The following is an 18,407-nucleotide window of genomic DNA, read 5'->3' as shown; positions in this document are numbered from 1 at the left end:
CATAATAGTCTATATCAAACCCCAAAATCTAAGGTTATTACCCATGAAAATGTTTTCAATCATAAAAAAATCATCATTTCCAACTTATATTCATAAAATATCCCTGATGCTCTAAGATTGCATGGTTTATTCAATAGCATTGGGTGCAATGCTGCTGCCTCTATGCTCAATGGAGTGCGGTCGGGGTCAAATGAGGATGAGAATTGGTTGGGTGCCGATACAAGTAAAAGGGGCAAGTTTCTGCCTGTACTCGGAAAGGAGGGAGTGTAGTTTCCTTTTTCGTTAATCAATTCTCCAAGGAATTAAGAGTTCCCTCAGGTCGGCTTGGTATCAAATTCACAACCTCCCAATGGCTAATGTCATCATCAGGAAGGATAAAAGGAGGAAAGGAAACGCAAAAAAAGATAACCTAAATTTGGATACTCTTGACCAAAACAAAGAATGAGTTGATCAGGAGGCACTACCTTCTTGGCCTCGCGGCAACTGATTGCCACTTCGTCTCCTCCAGTTCATCACCTATCCTCTCGTAATCCCACAAGGCTCCTGCCCTCTACGGTTGATGATGGAAAAAAGATGTACAAAAGACAAACAGCGGTCACTACCACGTGAGTAATGACAAACGTTACAAGGGTCAGAGTGTGCTACATATTGTGGTAGTAACATTAAAAGGGGAGGGAGAGGTATAATATGGCATGATGATTGGCACTGATGTTATATGTGACTTACAAAGTTCAAAGCAATGCACATAGCTAATAACCTTGTACAAAGTTATCAGGCACAGGGGAGAAATTTTATGCAAAGGATGAAATTTGCCATGCAAAAATCGTTTGGCTCAGTCAATGATTCCAAACCCGATCTCCCGATTGCCTGTCAGGTATGGTACTATGGTAATGAGGAAGATGGCTTGGTGGGGTAATTACATTTACACCACCAAAACATCTTCCTTAACCTGGGAGAGGGCACGTGGCAAAATCTAATGTTAGAAGGGGGTGTCATTGACACCCCAAAGAAATTTTTTTTCCTTGGAATGATATAACCTTTGATATATATGGATAACCTGGAGATGGCAGCAAATGCACGAAAAGTGGAGTTATCAACTACAAAGTTAATATATGTTGTTGTAAGCTAAATCAGCAATAAAATTGAACTAGTTTAGTAAATTGCAGCGAGGCTTGCAATTTTTTATGTAGCCAGATCAAACATTGCAGGCCTCGTTGGCGGCAGGGGAAAAGTCCACACTTGCCAAACAAGAAGTCGCGGATTCGAGTCCCACCCGGGTAGGTTGCCCCTATCTGGGGGATAATCGTTCGCAATTGCTATCTTATTGAAAACCCCGATATTACGAGCTGTTTCCGGTGATAGGGAATAAATAAAATTTCCGCTGAAATGGACGTGTGGCGGCTATTGGCTAAGGCAAACAGACGCGATGGGATGAAAGCAAAGCAGAAAGTGAAGAGAAGTATGCAACTAAATTTTCCAAAACGTTATCTCGCAAAAATTGACCCAAATTACGTAGTAGGAATAGTTGATGACCTCACCTGCAAACACTGGAATCAATGGTAACACGGCAACACGACAGTCCTAATGGCACTACACATCGATCTCCACCGCGCAACATTCTCATGCTATCGAGGCCGGTTGACCACTTAGAAAAACCACGTAACAAGTTTTAAAAAACTGATACTATTCAATGAATACTGGAATACAGGCACCCCAATCTCAGGTCGAATGGAGCTCCATTCGATTTAAAAATTAACGTCACTCTTTTGTTTCATCAAAGTAGGCGGCAAAGCAAACACCACAGTTGTTCTCGGCTGAAAAATTCTAATAGGAAGAATGATTTCGGAGAACTTACAATTTACACTATATCAAATTTAACTTCAACTTTATTGCTTTCATTCTAGAAGAAACCATGGGGATACAATGGACAATTAAACATTATTTTCTGCAAAAAAACTAAGAAAATTTTGTCAAATACATTTAAAACTTGATAATAACTTTTGAAACATTAATCATGTGTTTTAGGCACTGTAAATGATGGAAGGTAATGAGGAAGAGACTATTTAGGTTTTTATGGATGCTTATAATCGAATGTTTCGGTCTGTTTTCGATTTTCTTTCGGTTACCAGGCAGTTGTTTACTATAGTTCCTACCATATGATCGTTGGTTGCTACGACTGCAACAGCTCATTTCCGGCTTAAAAAATACGTAATATATTTGTTTACAAACTTCATGGATAAGCGCGAGTTCTTTCAGCATGCTTACATTTCCATGTAGCGTAAAAAAATAATCTTAATTTAGCAGCAAGTTTGGAATAGTTTGGTATACTAAAATGGTTCTTGAGATATCACGGTCATCAAAGCTATCAGTTCCAGGAGGAATTGGCAAATATATGCCCATATTTACTGATAAACACATCATCAAAGTTGACAATGATGGAATGAGAATTTCCGTTCACAGCATCAACAATCCTTCAAATGTAAATGAAGTACCACTACTTTAAAATTAAGTTTTGAGAGAAAAATTTAAGTGAATGGTGATAGCTGTAGTCTTTTTTCGCTGTAGGCTATAAGGCTCCTTGGTCATGAGGCACCAGTTTCCTGTTTATCTCTCTCTCCAAATGACACATTTGCCCTCTGCTCATGTAGTGATGATCGAGTAATTTTATGGGAACTCCATCCATTCAAATACTCAGTAAAAACAGGTATAAAGCATGCAGTTTTTTAATAAAATTTACATTTCAAGAAAATTTCTTCAGTAATTACCTAAATGCTAATTCATCAAATATGTGAACAAAAGTTAAATCTTGAGTTAATACAAGTTGACATCAAGTAGGTGAAAAGTAGCAACAGCAAAACCTGCTATTGTTAACTTTCACTTCAATGTATTGGAAAGATAAAAATATATTGCCGAGCCAACATTCAATAAATAAATCTGAACGTCCATGTAAGCAGCAGCTAATGATTGGTAAGGTATTGTATAATATTTTTCAGAGGCTCCACAAGGCATAGTTGTTGGAGAAAATATTGGTTTTGTGCACTGTTGCAGCTTCAGTTGGTCCCTAAAGTGGCTAGTACTTTGCCTGCAAAATGAGTTATGGATTCTGCTCCTACAGGTAGGTTATATATATTTGCCAAAGTGAATTCAAGCGGTGTATATGGTGCTAAGAATTTTAGATCCCTCTATTATTCAATCAATATCCTACTGCCGACAATATGGTATTCAGAGAAAAATTTCAGGATCTTTCTCTTCACAAAATGATCTACCATTTCTATCCCTTTTGCACTAGACGTCGGGTGGAGCCGACGGGCATTTTAATATGCAGAACACCTGACTTCGGGTATAGCTGTCACAGATTTTTCAATGCAAACGACCAGACATCGGCTCTGCTCAACGCGAGGGAAGGGAAGTGACCCCTGAGGTAGCAATTGTCTGCTGGAGTAAGGCCCAGCCTGAGACCCAGCTCAGCGAGTCCTTAGGGCCACTCCTCGGCAAATAAACCCGACCCTTCCACTCATTTATGATCATCCTCACCGCAGGAATCCGTTGCACACTAAAATTTTTCATACTTTGAAATGAATTTTTCATTTTATTCTGTGCATAAGCAATTTTTAAACGAAATTTTAGCATTAAAAATAACGGACTTCTGGACTTATCGCCTTAGTACCTTATGTTCAGTAACTTTTTCGTTATCAACGCTAGAAATATGTTTAAAATTCTACAATGCTTAAAAAAATGTTCGTAATTCCCCTAGAAGAGTAAATTATGTATTGAAAGTCAAATGGAATATTTGGTTGAAAAAAACACTGGTAACACAAGACCGCGGATTCGTGCCATGATAGGGTTAGAGGGTCTATAGACCAGTGGCCAGGGTAAGGGCACCCCGGGTCCAAATCCTGAGCTGGATCCAAAATCTGAGGGATGCAAGTACCAGGGTAACTTACCCACTAAAAAGAGATCCGTACAGAGAGGTTTAAATTATTCTCATGCCACTCGTACAACGGAAAACATTTTCCAAATGTAGGCACCAGCAGGAAAGGGCTACAGAAACAGTTCTTATATGATTTTTCAAAATTCCATCCTACATTGCTAACAAGCTTTCAAAGATAATCTCAAATTGGCCTGAATTTATCCTCAAACAAAAATTATGCCTCCATTCACTTCATTTTGTTTAGAGGGGGCTAGATTTAAATATCTTGGAGTTGAAGCCACAGGATAATTTGAACTTACTTCTTTCAGGAAAACATTTTCAAATCAAATGCTGAAGATGGATTTAGCCTTTACAAGATATTGGACACAGATTCTAAAAAAATAGACATGTGTTCATTTTCTTCTCAGCATGCAGACATTTTTGTCACCTTGGAAGACAGCAATCACTTCAAGGTCAATTTCAGGTGACGCTTATTATTTCTCATGAATTATCCAAGCATATTTTTGTATGAATATGTATTATTTTATTTTTAAAATGTTTGCTTTCTAAGTCATTAAGTATCCATTTCTATTCATAAGATCTTTATTTCCTTTTAATGATCTAGCCCACAAAATCTCAATAATTTGCCAAGTTCCTCTGTAATGTGTTGGATGAAATCAAAACTCTAGGTGCTACTGTTTAAAATACTGCTAATGCATTGCAATCAATGTAATTAATTTTTCTCGGGATTCCCACCGGGTTAATGTTTTTATAACGGCCAACGTTTCAAGTACCATCTCGGCACTCATCATCAGGGCTGAATATTGATTTATTTGCTGAATGTTTGGTTGCTAAGTCTCATTGTTAGGTGGAAGAGGGGACTTTCCAGTCTCAACCTCGCCCGAATAAAGGCATTTTATTATTATTATTATTGTTTCAATTTAGTTAAATAAAAATATATATTAAAAAAAAATTAATTTTCTATCAGTAGGTCTGGAATATTGCATCAGGTGAAGTGATCTACAGATCATCAACAGTGATCAATGATTCAATTCATTGCTGCTCATTTAGTGGTATACCAAATAAGCTGCTGATTGGAACATACAAAGGAGTTGCTCGCATTTACCATATTAACGAGAAATTTTTGCCAGCTTCATTCCTTACCTTCACTGTATGTGAGGAAAATTTTGACCTACCCATGGACATGGAGGATGAAAATAACACCGGTAAATTTCTGGAGAAGTTCTCTAACTCCATTTAAACCATAGCTCTTTTAATTTTGCAAAACGTCTTCATTTTATCGCAATTGACATACAAGTGACAGAAGTCAGTTTTAAAGATATATGTGATTCGCTTTATACTTCTAAAAAAAAGGAAAATGAAAGCCAATGGCACCCACCCAATTTAAACCTCAATTAAGGAGAAATTTAATGAATGACACCTTGTCAAAAAATGATATTTTTTGTACCATCAAGTAATTAGGCATTTTGTGATGGAAAATTCTACATCTTATGGCACCTCAACCATTGAAAACTGCTAATGACAGCTAGATACTATACCACACGCAGCTGGATCCAGTGAGATCCAGCTAGACCAACTAGTAAAGGTTCCACTGAGAAACGAAAGAAATTATCTTCATGATACATACATAGTTCTAAAACTTGCTCATTGTTTAAAATTTAAAGGTTTTTGCTTCCAAGTTTCCTATACCAATTTTAAAAATCAAAATTTTAACATAGGCTCCTACAGCGTTATTCACAAAAAATAGAGCATTATTTGGAGTTTTTCAGTCACGTCGTAGAACGTCTTGTCTCTTTCATGCTGAGTGTCAGTCATAGCCAATGCAGTTTTTCCTTCACTAAAGAAAGATTGTTGACTGTAGCTGATGAGGTTTTTCCTCCTCAGAAGTACAAACTCCATGAGAAGATCTCACTGTGGGCATTTAAACTTTGATAACTCTTCCCTTTGCTGGCAGCCCATTTTAGTAAAAACCTGAGACCTAATAAATTGGGCAATCATCAATCGCCAATAATTAATATCAGGTTCTCAATAAATTTTAAGATTGTGATAATCCAATATACATATGTTGATACATCTGTTGGGGTTTCATTTTGTGTCGGCTATCAGCCAACAAGGTTGGTAAGCGTTATAAGGCGCTATTCATTTTTTTCTTGTGTGTTCGTCGTGGTGAGTGATGTAATGTGGGTGGTTGATAAAGTTGTTTGCTCCTGTTTATTGTGCGTTTTATTGCCCATGCTAATGCTTCTCTGCCAGTGAGCCTACAACATCACCCAGGCACTTTTCCAGAAATTTGCTTGGGGAGGATCTAGAGTGCTGTGTGGATCGCCTATACTAATGTTTTGTTGCTCATCTGATAATATCCAAAAACCATCCATTTAATTAAAGCATATATTTTACTTGCATAATGCATAAAGATCATCAGAGGTCATCAATTATTATTGGTTAATGGCACACATTATGAAATGTAACTATGTATGTACGAGGGCCGTTTTTTTTCAACCTCCAGTGGGTCATGATCAGAAGACGAAGTGAAGATTAAACAGTTTTTCATTGCTAAATGTTGAGCACACTTGTGGTATCCTTTTGAAATAATTTCCTCGGGAATTGGTTGTGCCCCTGGACAAGCTTTACCCTACCTTCTTCATGGAATGTTGCAGCCAATGACTTCCAATGAATAGGGAGGTTTCCTATTATTTTTTTATTGCCTAAATCGAAAGATTATTACTCCTGGAGTATGTATTTCACGCTTTTAGATTTTTAAATGACGATATCTATTTTTCGCAATTAAATGAAAAGTGAAAATTTTCTAGCGCGCGAAAACGCAACGCGTAAGTATGAATGTTGGGAAATCTCTCCGCGTGGCGTATTTCTGGTTCCCGCTGCCGCCTTGTGAGGTGACCTTGAGGCGAGTTGAGCGCTGATACGACGCAGGCTGCTAGCGGGTAGCTGAGTACCCTGCTGGCTGGTAGCGCGAGGCTTAAATAAGGATTATTAATACCTTATCAAACGAGGAAAACTTTCCAACCTTTGCCAGTTCTAATAAGTGATTATTAAGACATGTTCCCCTCAGCTCCGCGCCTCATGCATGCATTGGTAACCTCAGACGATGTATAACTCCTATCTTCTCGTAGAGAAACTAGGTCCCTGTGACGTCATGTGGAGTGGCATCGCGTGGGCGCCAATCTGGCCTTTTTCAAATGAGGATAAAAATGGACCATTGCCATTCGTCTAAACCGGTATTTCTAAAACGAAATAATTTGTATATTATGAATACACTAATGGTGGGTAACGAATCGCAATCAATGCCTTTCGTTTTCTTTGATGAAGGAAACTACCCTATTATGCCTTTGTCCTGAGCTCATCACCCGTTTGAAAACACTTACCATCTAGCCACATCTTCATTTCAACGTAAAGATGGAAGTCCTCCAGCACTAGGTTGGCATTGCACAGCAGGTGATCAAAAATGTCACATTGAAATTGCTCAGGGAGCAGTTGGGCTGTATCAGCGCTGAGATGACGGGCGTTGTCATGGATCAGAACACTTCAAGAAGTCAGCATGTCTCTCCTTTTGCTTTGAATGGGAATACACAGAATGTTTCTCACTGTTTCACACTCTAGCCACATTGCATTAAAGAAAAATTCTCTTTCATCGGCATAAAGGTGAGTACATGTCAGTCCTGAAGCCATTCCATGAGTTTTCTGGCTGTTGCTTCACAGTGCACACTTGGTGGGAGGATCAATTGAGGCAGTGTAGTTAATGAGACTGCAACTAACCTTAATATAACAACTTACGGTCAGAAATGACTTGAGCATGTGGTGTGAAGGCTATGCAATTGCCCTACCTGCACAGTACCCGCCTGTCGCTTGTATGGTGTTTTTGCTGAGCTATCGGAGGTTGAAAAAAAAAACCTCCCTCGTACATTGCAAACTAGAGTCACATAAAATAGGTGTGTCTGGGCTTTTAGTCGGTCTCGACAGCAAAATCTATTGTAGGCAGTCGATACAAGAGAAAAATTTTGGGGAGGAGAGAGCTGAAGCAACCAAAGCCCCCCCACTTGTTACATGCTAGCCCAGGCCTAAGCAAATCACTTAACCTCACCAAGGAGATGTCGTATCCCAATTTCAAGCAACCGTCATGACATAGATGGTAAGAGGGTTGCATAGCTCCCGGACATCAAGTGGACATAGGTACTTGTGTATTATACCATTTTCCCGAACTGAAGGCGGCTGACCTTGAGCGTGCTCGCAACCCACCCACTCTTCTAGCCAATCACAGAAGAGCGACAGGAGAAAGTGTGCAAGAGCCCGCAGTCTCTCTCCGAACTCCGTTGAGTGCACATCGCTCTCCAGCTGGCAGTGTTGCCAAGCCGAATCTTTGGAGATCGCCGAGCGCTCGTTCTGCTGCCCCCGAAAGTACCGTTACTCCCAAGGCTGGCAACACCGGTCGACCGGATGGACGGGAGCGGAGGGGAAAAGGGAAGGGGATGGAGGGGAACGGAGAGGTGGAAGGGGCAGCGCTTCCCATTGGCTACTTTCTATTTTCCACCCAGCCGCCTTCAGTTCGGGAAAATGGTATAGCCATTCATATTTCTTCTGGATATATCTCCCTCTGGCACCTCTTGGTCCTGGATATGCACTCCTCAGGCATAATAAACCATAGCAATTCTGATTACAATTTCGTTGCCATGATCTCCCTCTCCCCAAGATTTGATCCTGGATCAAGTACTAGTGCATAGAACTTCATCTCGAACTGTTCATTCCCAAGGTTTTTCACCTTGGTTCAATCAGTTCTTTCTTCAACCAATTATCACTAAAATTGACTCTTCATTATTATATATGTACTCTTCAATTTGGAGACATCAAGCTAGAGAGTCAAGAAATATTGCTGGCAACACTGATTCGATTGCTTCTCTTTAAGGCATTATTCAACAAAAGCAAGAATTTCCAACAAATTCAGATGCAAATTCTGGTGTTAAAAAAGAATGTAAAATTTTCAGCATGAGAATTTACAATCAGAGACACAATTCAAATCAATCAGACCTGCAACATCTACAAGATGATTCACAGTTTGCACAGGAAATGTTTGATTCTATAATTTCTCCAGGATCCATCCTTTTTATATGCTGCAGTTTAGGAGTCATATTATATGATTGTAAATCTTGTGAAAAGATAAGCAGCATATCATTTCTAGGTAAGTGGATTGATTAAAGAGATATGACATGATCATTTGTAGGTTGAGCGATATGATACCAAGGGGGTTATTTTGAGATAAGTATTGGTTTGGACATTAAAAATACATATGCATAGAGGCTCTCAGCTTTATAATTTTAAGGGATTTACTATGCTCACAAAAGGCTAAAAACTTGTGAAATTTCCAAATATAAATTCAATAGGGGAGCTGCCTTTTCAATTTGTTGTTGGGGAAGAGGTGGATTAACTCTTACACCCTCAAGGTGCCGATACATTGGCACCATATAAAAAAGTACGGTACAATTATTTTCCATTCAAGAATTCAAATTTATTTTTATTTAAACAGTAAACTTTTCTGAAGACCAAGTCAAAATTTCAGCATCCTATTTCAAAAAATAACTTTGCAAAAAATATTTTTAAAAAACTTAAAATTACAGAATTTGGGCTTGAGCATTCTGGACATGAAAATGGATTTTCCCGTAACAGCAAAAGGGTTAAAGGAGGAGAAGGATGAACTGCCCTTTTAATTTTCAAATAAATACATAATTGGAGTTAAATGGTTGAAGAAGATTACCATTTCTTTGAAAAGAAACAATACTTAAATTGCTACCAATAAGTAAGCAGTTTAGTAGCAATCCTAATTCAAGTTGTGCAATTAAAGAATTTCATTGTCATTTCAAGGTTGGGTGGATAGTAATTAAGTGCTGTGTAATAACCACTTTAATTCTCTTTTCTGATGGGAGTACATTCCATCAGGAACAAATGAAAAGGCAACGTCCATTTGAGTATAGCAAGATATGTACATAGTATAGGGTTTATTCTAAACACCCCTGGATGCTAAGCTTGATTTGACACTATAAAATGAAATAAAATATGCTTTATTTTACATTCCAGGGTCTGAAATGGTAAAAGGAATGGCTAATGAGCAACTGAATTTAATTGAAAATGTTTTTCTGAGAGGAGAGAGCTTGGATGAAATTGACTGCTGGGTAAAAACAAGTCAACCTCAGCCGAGGTTGTATCAAATAAATTTTGCATATGAAGATTCTTCTATTGCAGACATGCATTTGGAATCTAAAATTTCATTCTTATCAAGGTTAGATCAAATTATTGAAATGACCAACACTGACCTGTGTACATGCCATTGAGAGGAGTGTTTTATTCTTGAGGTTGTCTACTCAAAAATATTTGTTCTTTCTTCCTGATCAACAGCGAGCCCATCTCAAAAACCTCTCCTCTTCTCTACCACATGAAGCCAAGAAATAAAATTCTGCATGCTTTGGGTAAAATTGAGCCAAAGAAAAAGAATGACAAAATCAAGTCATCTGGATATGGATCGCATCCTAGAAGCACTATGTTCAAACCCATTACAAATGGAAATAAGAAGGAAGCAAAACCTTCCATGTCCAGGAAAAGTATTTCTTTCCATCACCAACAACGTTGCTGTGATCAGGGAAGCATGTTGAAATATGGCCCACCGCAGAAGCTTGTGAGAAACACAAAGATTTGTGAAACTACAGGCACCTGCATCAAGGTGGTATATTCAGGTAACTAAGGGTGGACGTGCACTAACACGGCCAAGACGAATACCAGTACTGGTCTGGTACAGCACAACCAGAACCTCGACCAACATTGTATAGATGTCAAGATAAAATAACAGTCAGCAAAGTAATTTCTTCCCATTTTCGCTTCTTCATTTTTCTATTGGCGCATCCACAAACAAGGTCTTTCTTTTACTTCCTGCCTCAAATGTTCTGTATCAAAAACTGGTTCTGTGTCCATTTTACAACACTGTCTACTACACTTGTTCACAAATTATGCAATACATATACCATATCTTGTCATAACTAAAATACAATTTTTTATCTCTTACTCTCTTTCTCAACTCTTTTTGGCTCAACCAGTGTTGGATCCAGTGGGGGCCATAAAGGTCATGAACCCCCCCAAATTTTCTCAAAAGTTTTTAATTTTTAAAAGTTCAATAGTTTTTGTATCCTTATATGTCTAAAATGTTTCAATTTCATCCGTTTTCAAGAATAAAAACAAAATTTTAGGCTCCAAAATGCGTAAAAAAAATGGGAATTCTAAACACTTTACAAGGGAGAACACTCCTCTCTCCCTGGGGATATTCCATAATCCCAGGACCCAGGTGTTGACCCCCCCCAACCAAATTTGATGCTAAATCTGCCCCTGAGATCACCTGCACTGAGCCACGGGAATGTGAATATACCGACCACATTTGGGGTAGAGAGGCCTAGGGGTGGATTAAGGTCATTGTTTTGGGGATTGGAAATAGCAGCGATAATGTGTCTGAGTCCTGATATGAATGGACGAGTAGCTTTTAGATACTCATCAATTGTTTTTAAACGTAGTTTTTAATCTGATGAAATAAAAACTTTTATTGAAGAGCCACCTTAAAAATTACCATCTTTTCAATTTTTCCAAAAGTAAAAGGGGGTGGAGCATCCACCCTCCTTTTATTTTCCACTGGAGGGGGTACATATTTCTTTTGTCTGAGCCACCTCGCATTTAAGTGGCTCATTGCTCTGCCTACTGGGCCACCATGCTCCCTGGGATTTGCCATGCTCTGTAATAGTAATAAATATTTTTGCGATTCAATCCAGTTCCAGTTCATCAGGGGTAATTTTTTCTTTTCTCCAAAACCAAATGTAATAAAAAGTACAAAATTGTTTCAGGGACAAGTTAACTGCCTTTGAAATGATTTCTGATATAAATATTGACTTTTGGCCTGGTAGTCACAATGAAGAATCATCACCAAAAACTAGAGGGAATGATGCAGATGACATCTATAATTACAAATATTGTTTAGCAAGGTTTAAATATAAAATTCTGATATTTTTTTTTACCTTTGTTTCTAATTTCTATATTAGTCAATGGAAGTCATGTTGCATGTAACTCAACTCCAACAGAGCTGTGTGTCCTCCGTGCTAGTGACATGTGTATGGAGAAAAGCATTATCATCCCAGGGCATGACTCCTCCATAACTTCACTGTGCTTCAATCTGAATTCAAAATGGTTGGTAAGTCTTTTATAAAAGTAACAACCAAATAAAAAAGTCAGGAAAGAGTCAAGGTGAATAATCAAGGTTTTCCCATACATAAAAGCTTTATTTTTTTAACTTTCGCCTGTTCACAGATGAGCAGCTCAAATGACTCAACAGTAAAAATATGGAACTGGAGGAACCGACAATGCATTTTAAGTATAAATCCTGAATCAAAGCAGACCACAAAGAGTACCTATCCTGTAACCCAAGCAGGTTTCTTTTATCTTGATAAATTTGCAGTGGTTGCATCTAAGGGTCAAATGGACCTTTACTCTTACATGATTGATGAGAGCTCTACTTTACAGCCATGGTATGTTTGCTTCACTAAAATACAAACCATAATTTCATTAGTTTCATTAAAAATACATACTATATGAACTGCTGATCTACCGCTCCGTAATAACTAATCTTTTTCCAGGTCTGATCAAGGCTCATCACGTAAAATAAAAACTATAGAATTCCAAACTCAACATGTGAATTGCTTTTGTGCAGCTAATCAGTTTCATTCACGTATCCTTTAATATGGCAAAATTATTCACGTACTAGCAATAGGTCGCTTTAATCATTCAAATTTGGCATGATATTTCAAAACATAAACATAAGTATTTTTTTTGGAAAAGTAGGGGCCTGACCGTGGAAGGATTAGATATCTGCACCAGCAGTAAAAATTAGATGGCAGCAGCATTTGGGGGATATTTTTTGCAGCATGTGGCATGTCCTTGTTGATGGTCTCCATATTTCACATTAGTCAATCATTATTGAAATTGAGTTCTAGGAATTTAGAAATGCAAAACTAAGATGAAATATTGTGTGTTCATTAGGGTGATCACAGGGTCTACGGAAAAATATTTTCTTTGTGATATCTGAAGGAGGACCACCCATAAAAGTAGCTACATGTATGGTCTAACAATGATATCCCCAGATAGGATGGAGAAGATTCCCTAACTTTTATTATAATTCCCTTACCTATAACAACTCCAATCTCCAATGAGTAAAATGATGAATGGGAAAAGGAAAAATTCTCTCCTTCAGCTGCTTAAAGCAACTTCCTTAAGGCCATTTTAAAAGGGGTATGTTATTGTGCTGGTTAGAACTGCATTGATTTCTCGTTATGGTGTGTAATTGTGCAAATGCACAAACAAAATTAGGATGGGCTGTTTTGCCATTTCACATCCATGCATTCTCGCAATCCACCACTTTGCACGGCACAATTTTGAACTGCGCCTTAGTACACATGTCAGAGTGCCCATGTAAAATGGCCTTTTCACTCTGTTGTATGAATTCCCTTAATTTTCTTCACGACTACTTTTTGGCAAAAAAGATTTGGTTCTGGCAGGTTGTTCCAATAGAAATGTAATGGTTTATGATTTGAACCATCAAAAGATGGCAAGGATAATGAAAGATGCCCATTCACACAACCCTCCACACAGCTTGATCCAGCAAACAGGCTCCGTTTGTCCATCCATTCCGGCTTTGCCATCGCAAGCTTACAACTTGTTTCTAAGCACTGCCATGTGTGATGGAGTGAAACTGTGGGATTTGAGAACGACTAGGTAAGTTTTATACACTAGATAGATATTTCAAAGAGAGTTTAGATGTTCAAAACCATAATAGGGTGGTTTCCAAATTTTTTTATTGCCTAAATCGAAAGACTATTACATCTGGAGTATGTATTTCACGCTTTTAGATTTTTAAATTATGATATCTATTTTTCGCAATTAAATTAAAAGTGAAAAATTTCAAGTGCATGAAAACGCGACGGTTCAGTATGAATGCTGGGAAAAGCCTGCATGACATCGTTCTGGTTCCAGCTGCCACTGTGTGAGGCCACCTTGGTGCGAGGGTAATGGTGCCGTTACGATGCAGGCTGCTAACAGGTAGCAGAGTAACCTGCTACCAGGTAGCGTTTGGCTTAAATAAGGATTATTAATACCCTATCAAAAACGAAGGAAACTTTCCAACCATAGGCATTTTTAATAGGTATTATTAAGAGATATTTTCCTGAGCTCTGAGCCTCATGCATGCATTGTTAATCTCAGAAGATGTAAAACTCCTGGCATGTGACGTCACGTGGAGTGGCATCGCATGGGTGCCAATCTGGCCTCTTTCAAATAAGGTTAAAATTGACCATTAACATTTGTTTAAGCTGGGATTTCTAAAACCAAATAATTTGTATATTATTAATACACTAATGGTGGGTAATGAATTGCAATCAATACCTTTCGTTTTCTTTGATGAAGGAAACAACCTTATTGGAGACTTAAAACATCTAACATTAGGGAATGTCATATGGTAGAGTGTATAAAAGTGGACTACGCTGAAAGTGCTCAGCTGATTTGGAATAAAACACACCTTAAAATCGATACGGAGCTGTAAATATTGCTGCTCATTAAAATTTTTTGCATATAAAAATTCCTATATGAGGAATCCTAATAGCTAATGATGTGCTTAGGTATATAACGTAATAAAAAAGTTAACTTAATAATAGGGATATGAATCGAATGATTTCTCAAATAAGGCTACCAAGGGATTCGACTGATTATCTAAGTGTTGCATGAAGTGTCATCTCTCGTACTCATACTGTATTTAGTATCATTTGCAAATTAAATATTTGTTAAAAGTTATCAACTTAAATACAATTTGATGGATTGCAGATGCATCCAGAAATATAATCAACATGTGAACAGAATGTACTCAATGGGTATAGACTTCAGTCCTTGTAGCCGATTTGTTGCAGTTTGCTCAGAAGATAGAAAGGTAGGTCTAATTTTACCTGCAAGAAGACTTCTATCTAAGCCGCATCATGTGTCATTTTTATATCTGAAAGACATCATCAGAATATGTATCATAGCACTCTTATGCCTCCATCCCTTAGGTGATATAAAGTATCACTATACAGTAAGTATTTATATATCACCGACCACAGTGATCACTACAGCGACACTCATTTCACTGAAGGGTAACGCACTTACTTCAACGCATTCAACCTGGAAAGATGTTTAGCTCACAGACATGAAAAACAGATGCATTTTTTGTCTGCTTGACAAATTGTCCTTCAGAGCCATCAATGCTTGTCCCTCAGTCTTTTGTTAATGCAGCCCAGGGGCGGATCCAGGATTTCTTTCTGGGGGGGGCACAAGCAAGGCTGTATCCAGGATTTTGTTCTGGGGGGAGGGGGGGCACAAGGATATCTCGTCATACAAAACAAACGCAATGATAATGGGACCGTATAAAACATCTTGCATATTTTTGAGGGTCTGGGGGGGGCACGTGCCCCCGTGACGCCCCCCTGGATCCGCCTATGATGCAGCCCACACTTGCATTCACAACCGTTAGGCTGAAAGTGTTATCAGCTGTAGTGCTGTATCGTGGAAGGTGAAAGGAAACCACCAAATCGTTATCCCAAGGAGTTGCAGCTACTCCACTCATACTAGACATGATGGAATTCTTTAAAGTAAAATGATCTAGAGGTAAATTAGTTTCTCAATTGAATTTCTGGGCAGGGACTACTTGAGAGTGTACATTGTTCAGGTGTGAACATAATCCACCAAATCTTGAGGCATAATGGCCTGAGGAAGACAATAGCCGAGGAACAGGTAGATGGCAAGAATGAAAAAGGAAGGCTTTAGATAAAATATATGGAACAACCAATGATGGATATGAATGAAAATAAATATGTAAGTACTTAGGTGTGAAAAATTAGCTGATAGGAGCATTGAATGGAGAGCTGTGTCATACCAATCAGGATTCTTTGATAATAAAACCCAAGAAGAACTCCATGCTTGATATTTGTAGGTTTTTTAATTAGATTATATCTACAAGAAAGAGCTGAAGGCATACATAAGTTGATTTCATAGCATTTAATGTATGAAAATAGAACTTCCCATCCAAAAAAATTACACTTGAGCTCTATATGTATATTATGTACTTGAATGCAAAAATATGTATACATCAAAAAACTCAAACGCAATTTTTCATTGCAGGTTTATCTTTATGACACAAGAAACTGCGAGAATTATCTGGCACATCTGAAAGGCTTTTCAGATGTACCAATGTCAGTTGCCTTCAGCCCGTGCATGACTCAAATGGAAGTGTCTACCTTAAATGGCCATCTATATACTTTTACATGAAATGCACTTGTTCAGGATAATGGATCAAGTCAAAGAGTTAACATAAGCCATTGATTTTTTAATATCTTTTGGCATACATCTAATCATTCCAGAAATTCTTTTATCAACTCGCATAAAATATATCTATAAAAATGAAACTTGTGAATGCCCATAAATAGAGCAATAAAGTCTAAAAATTCAGGAACTTTTTATCATTAACAACTTCACAAAATGCAAACACATTTTGCTGTAGGAAGCTAAGGATCCTTTGTACTAATGCAAATATTTTACCTTCTACATATTTTTTTTCGGAAAGCGATATTGAAAAGAAGGCAAGCTAATCATAGTATCCACTACAAGGGCACGGATGACATCCGATGGAATATGATGCACAGGTGAGTTTATTCCTTGCGTTTGTTTGATTGTGGGCTCTGAAGAGGCCGGTCGCTTGGGCAAATTATGATTTACACGCCTTGCCTCCTTGTTGTGGATGGAAGAACTTTGGCAGTTTTGAATCAATCTCAGAATCACATTTTCAGGGGCAGGATCAATTGGCTAAAAGAGAGTAATTCTCATTTCAGGAGAGTAATATTGAAGATGATATCATAGGTATGGAAGGAATATACCATAGGTATAAATATTAATGCATCAGACCTCAGCTTTACTATGGGTTTGACTTGTGATGGATAATAAGATTGTTGGCATACAAGCTGAGCTAATTTGGCATGTGCTTTTTCAAAATTTCAAATTTCAGCAATTTTGTTTCCACTTGTGCATCATGTCATCAACTACATAATGCTATTCCTTATTTGTTAATGAAACACATTCATTCACATGGCAATATTTACTTCTGCTTTTACTCTTATAACAGATTCCTTGTTCTGAAATGATGCAAATTCAACAAATATCCCCTGTACTTTCCCTGTTCAATTTCAAGTTCTCTGTGCATTTTGTCTACTGGAATGGATTAATATCATAAAGCTTGGTTATACAGAAATATATATGAAAAAAAAACCTTAAATATCTTGAGGTCGTGAGATGAAAGCCAAAATAAGCTAGATTATTTGAAAGGTAGTTTATCTCACAGCAGAAATAACAACTAAGAACTTCATAGCAGCACTGATTAAGCTTCTACTATCTTCTAAAGCAAATACAACAAAGGTATGTAAGAAATACTCCAACGTAAATATTTCACAGCCACAATGATTAAGCTTCTAGTCTTTTTTTAAGCAAATGCATAAAAAGAGGCCATAGTTACCCTATGAAAAAAATATTCAAGCTTGTAATATTTTTATACAATTAAGTGTGGTGGCAACAACAGGATTCGTCCAAAAAGTATGTAATATACATGATGTTCGTGATTTTTTAAGAAGTGACTTTAAGTCGCAGAGCACTCAGACTAGTTGCAATCGGAATGGCCTTTCCAGCTGCTAATTTCCTAAGCACACATCGATGACTGGCGGGATTTCAAATATTAGTTCTAGAAGGCCAATGACATGTTTTTAGATGATTTGAAAGCCTCTCAGTAGCACTCCACTTTTACATTCAGGGAGAAATATGTCACGTAGCAGTCTGCCCTCAAGCTGGCAATGGGAGGGCCCGAAGTCAGGGTCTCAGAATTCATTCAAACTTTGCAGTATTACAGTCCATCAGGAGCTGTCCTCAAATCATCCCGCATATGGGATCATGTAACCAATACTTTAAACAAAAAATGCATTCAAAAATTTACTAGCCATACATATTACCTTCATGTTGGGACATGGACAAAATATAATTCAAAGGAGGCTTGGGGTATAGTACAATAATTTAGCTCTACTTTTCAGCGCTACTTGAGAAGAATACGATAAACTAAATACTGAGGTATAATAAGCCTTGCCTGATAATAACTGGTGGTTTAAACTGAGGGACTTATTATCTGCTCTCTAACATTAAAAAAGAAAAATCTAATGAAAAAACCTTTTAACTGAGGGACTTCTTATCTGCTCTCTAACATTAATAGAGAAAAATCTAATGAAAAAACCTTCAAGAGTTCTTTAAAAATTCCAGCAGTTTTTTTATAAAGCACATGCATTTCAAATTACTCTCTATCCTGACAAGTCAAAGGTGATTCTAG

At 37.7% G+C, this 18,407-nt stretch overlaps 1 protein-coding gene across 1 annotated transcript; it reads left to right on the top strand.

Annotated features, from left to right (window-relative positions):
* The first annotated feature begins 2,160 nt into the window (after positions 1–2,160).
* On the top strand, positions 2,161–16,495 carry LOC124167739 (WD repeat-containing protein 27-like). The gene is made up of 14 exons (XM_046545752.1): positions 2,161–2,479; positions 2,566–2,704; positions 2,994–3,115; positions 4,240–4,383; positions 4,902–5,136; positions 8,850–9,122; positions 10,016–10,217; positions 10,334–10,668; positions 12,013–12,161; positions 12,278–12,495; positions 12,604–12,695; positions 13,507–13,738; positions 14,840–14,942; positions 16,169–16,495. Exons 1-14 carry the CDS (start codon positions 2,333–2,335, stop codon positions 16,313–16,315), a joined length of 2,538 nt encoding a protein of 845 aa, XP_046401708.1. The 5' UTR covers positions 2,161–2,332; the 3' UTR covers positions 16,316–16,495.
* The last annotated feature ends 1,912 nt before the right edge of the window (positions 16,496–18,407 follow it).

The sequence above is a fragment of the Ischnura elegans genome, chromosome 11 (assembly GCF_921293095.1).
Source record: "Ischnura elegans chromosome 11, ioIscEleg1.1, whole genome shotgun sequence".
Lineage (NCBI taxonomy): Eukaryota > Metazoa > Arthropoda > Insecta > Odonata > Coenagrionidae > Ischnura > Ischnura elegans.
This window is presented reverse-complemented; position numbering and strand designations above follow the sequence as displayed.